Genomic DNA, 6,281 nt, shown 5'->3' with positions numbered 1-6,281 from the left:
AGGTGTGTGCACCTGGCCGGGGTCCCGGGGGCCTGCTCCAAAGATGGTGGCGGGAGTGGGGGGTAGGAACGCCAGCCGAAAAGTTCTAGAACCGAGGCCATTAAGAATTCTTTTAAAAAGACTTAAGACACTTTCTGGTTATAAAAGTGATACATACACACAAGCCTTCAAGTGAAAGCACGTGTAAACGTAGCGAAGGCCCCCAGAACGGCACGCTCTCCAGAGAGAAAGCCCATAGGAGGCGCGCCCACTCCTGCCCTGTCCCGGCTCCATCAACAGGGGTGCCTCGTGCTGGGTCTGGGGGTGCTATGGGAAAAGTGGGTGCACTCAGGAGCAGTGCAGGCCTCGGTGGGGTGGACTGGAGGCCATGTCCTGGGCCAGGGTTGCCCCGTAAACATGCCCCCCCTCTTGTGGCCTCTCCCACAGGGATGACAGAGCACACCAAGAGCCTCCTGCGGGCCTTCTATGAGCTGTCGCAGACACACCGGGGTAAGGCGCCCCCAAACGAGCTGCATGGCCGCAGGCAAGCCCCTGCCCCCTCTGGGCTCAGTGTCCCCATAAGTGAAGGTGTGGCTGCTGTCCCTGGTCCTCATGCCCGTGCTCAGGCAGACATCACAGCACCGGCCAGGGCCAGCTCTAGCGGCACATCCAGGTGCTGGAAGGAGCAACGCTGGGGCACCTTGACCAGCTGCTGGTCCCTGTGGGCACGGTCACCTGTCCGCGCCCCATCGGTCCGTCTGCGCTGCCATGCAGCGTACGAGGCCCTCACTCACGCGGGGTCTCGTTTGGGAAAGAGAAGCCCCGGCAGAAATGGCCCCACAGCCCCTGGGGCAGAGCTGGCCTCAGGACCCCGGTGTCCAGATCCGGACCAGGCTCTGCCCTCAGACATCGCCTTTTTTTTTCCCGGGCACGGGGGGGCGGGGGGGGGGATGAGGCAGGCTCCCTCAGGGCACGGACCAAGCTCCCTCACAGGGTCGGCCAGCTCCCTCCAGGGTCGGCCAGCTCCCTCCAGGGTCGGCCAGCTCCCTCCAGGGGTGGCCCCGCTCCCTCCAGGGGTGGCCCCACTCCCTCCAGGGGTGGCCCCCCTTCCTTGGGGCGTAGCCCCAGCTCCCTCAGATCCTCGAGGTCAGGGCTGGGAGCCTTTTCTCTGCCGAGGGCCATGTGGACATTTACAACATCATTCGCGGGCCATACAACATTATCCCCTTAAAAGCTGCCCTATTTGGTCAGACAGTTAATTTACTTCCCCCTACTGCCTTGGCAGGGCCAGACCGGATGGTCTCCCAGGCCTTATATGGCCCGCAGGCTGGACGTTCCACACCCCTACTTTAGGGGTGTAGACCAACTCCCTCGGGGTGTAGACACGCCTTTCTTGGGGTGTAGGCCCTGTGCAGACCTTGGCCCCCGGCCTGCCATGCCCCTCCTTGCCTCTCCCCCACAAATCCCCCCCATTAAGGGCCAGGTCGGGGCAGCCTTCACGGCAAACTTGTCATGCAGCCTTTGGGGACGTGTTCTCTGTGATTGGCGTGCGGGAGCCCCAGCCGGCCGCGAGCGAGGCTTTTGTGAAGTTTGCGGACGCCCACCGCAGCATCGAGAAGTTTGGCATCCGGCTGCTGAAGACCATCAAGCCGGTAGGTCACGTGGGCGCCTGTGAGGGCAGAGCAGGGGGTGGGTCATGCAGTTGGAGTCGAGCACCGTGGCCTCGGCCAAGGTTGACCTCCAGGTGGTTTGTGGCCCTCGCTCCCCCGCGGAGTCCCAGCTGCCCTGGCCTGGCTTCTCCTCCTTGAAATGGACAGACCGTCTAGCAGTGCCGGTGGCTCTGACAGTCCGAGCCGCGGGAAGGCTGACGCGTCAGTGCCAGTCTCTGTCACCCTGGCCACGCTGACCCCTGCCTGTGGGGGCCTCAGCATCGGCCTGCTCTCCCCTTCCTTCCAGATGCTGACGGATCTGAACACGTACCTCAACAAAGCCATCCCAGACACCCGCCTCACCATCAAGAAGTACCTGGACGTGAAGTTCGAGTACCTGGTGAGCGGTCTGCGGCCTCCGGAGGGCGGGCGGAGTCTGTGGAGTGGGATGCGGGAGTGGACAGGGCCCGGGACATGGGCAGGGCCCTCGCTCTGGACCTCTGGTCACTTGTAACGATGGGTTAGACGAGGTCCGTGGTTATGAAGGTTACCACGGGGTGTTGGTGGCGTTATGTTTAATGGTGACTCTGGTCCTGCGGAGTCGGGGGAAAGGCTGCATCAAGGGAGCGGGTTCCTCCCTGCGGGAGCCTCTGGGAGGCCGTGAGCAGCGCGAGTCTGCGGGTCTCCCCTGCTTCTTCGCACGGAACCTTCCCCAGAGCACCCGTGGGACTTGAGTTTGGTAAATGGCGGGCTGCCTCTCAGGCCCTTCCCACCCTCCCCGATGAGTGCCCTCCCCTGTGCTGCCGTCAGGGACCATCCAGCAAGGCTCAGCCTGCGTGAGGGGCTGCGTCCCTGTGCCCCGAAGCACTGCTGCCAGCTTCCCTGGTGCCCAGCCTGTCCCAGCAGGAGCCTGCAGGCCCAGGAGCCTGGCAGAGCTGCTCCCCTGGGTGGCCTGGGGGCAGTGTGGCATGTGGCACTGGGGACGTCGGGTGGGCGTCCAGGAGGTGCGGCCACTCTGACAGCCTGGCTTCACCTGTCCTACGCAGTCATATTGCCTGAAGGTGAAGGAGATGGACGACGAGGAATACAGCTGCATTGTGAGTGTCATGGGGGTCGGGGGCAGAGCCCTGGGATCAGAAAGGCTGGGGGTACCCAGCCTTCCCTGCCTGCCTCACAGAGCCCCAAGAGTGCCCTGGGTCTGTCAGGACACCACGTGGGTCAGGCCAACCTGGGAGAGGCCTGGGACTTGGCCGGGCTCTTATTCCTGGAGACGTGGGGCCGTCCCCTGTGCCCACCCTGACCCCTCTGGCCGGCCCGCTGTGGGACCGTCCCCTGTGCCCACTTCCCCCCCCCCGACCCCCTCCCTTCCCTGTGTGAGGTTCTTGCAGGGAAAAGGGGGGCTTTCCACATTCCTGAGAGGCCTTTTTTATTTTTTAAATCTGTAATAACTTTTTAAAATATACTTTATTGATTTTTTACAGAGAGGAAGGGAGAGGGATAGAGAGTTAGAAACATTGATGAGAGAGAAATATCTATCAGCTGCCTCCTGCACACTCCCCACTGGGGATGTGCCCGCAACCAAGGCACATGCCCTTGACGGGAATCGAACCTGGGACCCTTCAGTCCGCAAGCCGACGCTCTATCCACTGAGCCACACCGGTCAGGGCTGAATCTGTAATATTTTTGATACCAGGATCTATCTTATGACTAAGTGTGCATTTATTTAACGAGGCAGGGGTTTGTTTAGTTTTGTTTCTCGTGAAGCTGTGACTAAGTGCTTCTCCAAACCCCTGGCTCTCAGAGGGAGGAGCCCTGGTAGCTGTGAAAGGTGCCATGTGGTGCCCCTGCCCCGTCTGCCCCAGAGCAGATCCCGCCCACCCAGGTCCCTGATGTGCCCCTCCCCACCCCAGGCCCTCGGGGAGCCCCTGTACCGGGTCAGCACAGGCAACTACGAATACCGCCTGATCCTGCGCTGCCGCCAGGAGGCCCGTGCCCGCTTCTCCCAGATGCGCAAGGACGTGCTGGAGAAGATGGAGCTGCTGGACCAGAAGCATGGTGAGGGGCCTGGTGGGGATCGGGGCCCAAGGGTCGTGCCCTCCCTGCCAGTCCATACACCATCCTCGTTGTGGTGTGTAGATACCATCTTCTTCCCATTTCAGAGCTGGGAAAACTGAGGCCCAGAGGGAACATTTTAACCTGACATCCCAGGGCCAGGCCCTGCCATGCAGTGCTTTGTCAGACCCAAGAGGGAGAGCTGGCAGGAGCACAGCCACCTCCCAGAGCCTGGACTGGGTGGGACAGGACTCCCTGGGGTGCAGTCCACACCCACCCGCCCTGGCAGGGCTCCTCTGTTCCCTCAGTGGGAGCCTGAGACCTGGGTACTGTGCAGGCCCAGGAGGTGCACGATGGGAAGCCCAGGGCAGGGAGCGGGCCCAGGCAGGCTTGGAGGGCCCAGTCCACGAGGCAAGCAGCCGGCCCACTGGTGCCTCGCCACCCGCTCTCCTGCCCAGTCCAGGACATCGTGTTCCAGCTGCAGCGCTTCGTGTCCACCATGTCCAAGTACTACAACGACTGCTACGCCGTGCTGCGTGACGCCGACGTCTTCCCCATCGAGGTGGACCTGGCCCACACCACGCTGGCCTACGGCCCCGGCCAGGACGAGTTCACTGACGGGGAGGACGAGGATGAAGATGACGAGGACACGGCAGCCAGGGAGCCGTCCAGGGATGCACGAGGGGCTGCCGGGCCCCTGGACAAGGGTGGGAGCTGGTGTGACTCCTGAGTGTGCCCGCTGTGGGGTGCGGATTTGGGGGGTAGGGTGAGTGAGAGGATGAGAGCGTGGGAGCGGGGGCTGGGCCGCCGCGCAACAGGGTGGCGCATAAAGGCCTGCTGGCTTGGGGCGCCTGCCTCCCTGCTTCTCTGTCCTCGCACAGCGAACCTGGGGCCCCCAGGCAAGGCCACAGGCTGCGACCTCGGGCCTGGACACTGGCCTTCCCCCTCCTCCCCACCGCCCCAGCCAGGAGAGTTCGGTCTCTGGACCGGATCCAGGAAGGCGAGAGGGCAGAAGGGAAGAGGGGTGGGCAGTGGCAGGCGGTCCAGGGCCCAGTCCTGTGGGCACCTCCGTTGGAGTGGGGGCTGGGGGTGGGCCTGGGTCTCAGGTACACCTCGGCCCCCAGGCTGGCCCAGCCCATTCGCACGCACACCTCGGCGGCCTTTATTTATTTAATCCCCCAGCTCAGCCACTTCCCGGGGGAGGGCTGGGCGCGGGGCCTGTACTGAATAAACAAATCCAGATGGAGCCGGGCTCTGCAGCAGCCTTAGACCTGCCTCCCTCTCCGCTCCCCTCTTGTCGCCTGGTGGCGAGGTGGGTGGGCAACAAGGGTTACGGCCCTTCCCTTCATGTGCCTCACGTGCCTGGTCCTCACAGCAGTACTGCCGGCAGCACCGCGGTCCCCGTTCACACAGGGGACTCCTGCTGAGGCCACATTGGACAGAGACTGGGATCGACGTAGATCTGTCCTGTCCAGAAGACGGTTCCCCTGCCTCCTAGGCTCGCTGGTGTGTGGCGCCCATCACGCCCGCCCTCACCTTGATCCTTCAGGGCTCTGCCTCAAACTCAACCTTTGTTTGGGGATGGGCAGGACAGATGCTAGGTCAGGAGGCCCTGAGGACCCAAACAGGAGCACGTTCAAGGTGCCCCGGCCACTCCAGGTGCTCCCTTCGGAGGCCCTGGGAAGAGCCCAGAGGAGATGCACAGAGCACCCTGTGTCTTTGTTGGTGGGGCAGGCGGTAGAAACGGGGTGGCCATGTGTCCTGCCTCACCTGGACAGCCAGTCCCCTGCGGTGCCAGTATGGTGACTGATAGCAGCCCTGTTCCCTTTCAGAGTGCCCCTGCAGGACAGGGACCCACGCAACGGAGACCTGCAGGGGGTGGCCAGCAGGGTGGGGAGCAGGAGGGAGGGACGGGCTGTCACCAGGTCCACGTGGGTCCCTAGAGCTGTCAGACGGCGCCACCTTTGAAGGGGCAGCCAGCGAGGCCAAGGGCACCAACGAACTGGCAGCCTGGGGTCCGGCCGGCCGCTGTGACGCTGGGTTCCCCCTAACTCCCCTGTGCCTTGGTCTCCCTCTGGTACGGCTAATGATGGCACCTGCCTTGGGCTGTTCAGAGGACTAGATGAGTCCAGTTAAGGATTTGGGACAGGGCCTGGCACAGTCCGCTCTCTGTGTTTGTTAAAATGAGAGGGAACCATTGTTCTTGGGGGTGGAGGTGGGGAAACTGCAGGTGTGGGAGACCTCCCAGGACGCCCCATGCGGGAAGTAGGCGCCAGGGGCAGCCCTCAGAACCCTTTGGTGCCCACAGGGACCTGTGTCCGAGGCAAAGGCCCCAGGACACCCGAGTTTGCATCCTCGAGAGAGGGGCCCTCTCAAAGGGGAGGGGAGGACGCCTGGCAGGAGGCAGCAGGGCAGTGCTGGCCCCACGCCCCAGGCGACCACAGGATGGGTCGCTGCCAGCCTCGGCGCCGAGAGGAGGCTCAGGGCCAGGACTCACCCCGTCCTCGACGCTGCTCTTTCTCAGAGGCTCTGGGTCCCCCTCCACGAGCAGCCCCCACGCTCCAGTGGCAGGTGCAGCCAGTGGGCAGGGCTGGGGCTGGT

The 6,281-nt window shown here is 63.5% G+C and overlaps 1 protein-coding gene across 1 annotated transcript in view; it reads left to right on the top strand.

The window, feature by feature from the left end:
• PICK1 (protein interacting with PRKCA 1) overlaps window positions 1-4,950 on the top strand; it is an 18,120-nt gene extending 13,170 nt beyond the window's left edge. Inside the window, exons 7-12 of the mRNA XM_006757415.2 lie at window positions 427-489; window positions 1,498-1,631; window positions 1,936-2,028; window positions 2,675-2,725; window positions 3,539-3,683; window positions 4,139-4,950. Coding sequence (XP_006757478.1) covers window positions 427-489; window positions 1,498-1,631; window positions 1,936-2,028; window positions 2,675-2,725; window positions 3,539-3,683; window positions 4,139-4,410 — 758 coding nt within the window. The 3' untranslated portion in view covers window positions 4,411-4,950. The remainder of the gene's footprint in view (window positions 1-426; window positions 490-1,497; window positions 1,632-1,935; window positions 2,029-2,674; window positions 2,726-3,538; window positions 3,684-4,138) is intronic.
• The last annotated feature ends 1,331 nt before the right edge of the window (window positions 4,951-6,281 follow it).

The sequence above is a fragment of the Myotis davidii genome, unplaced genomic scaffold (assembly GCF_000327345.1).
Source record: "Myotis davidii unplaced genomic scaffold, ASM32734v1 scaffold514, whole genome shotgun sequence".
Lineage (NCBI taxonomy): Eukaryota > Metazoa > Chordata > Mammalia > Chiroptera > Vespertilionidae > Myotis > Myotis davidii.
The sequence above is the reverse complement of the archived record's forward strand: the minus strand, read 5'-3'. Positions and strand labels throughout refer to the sequence as shown.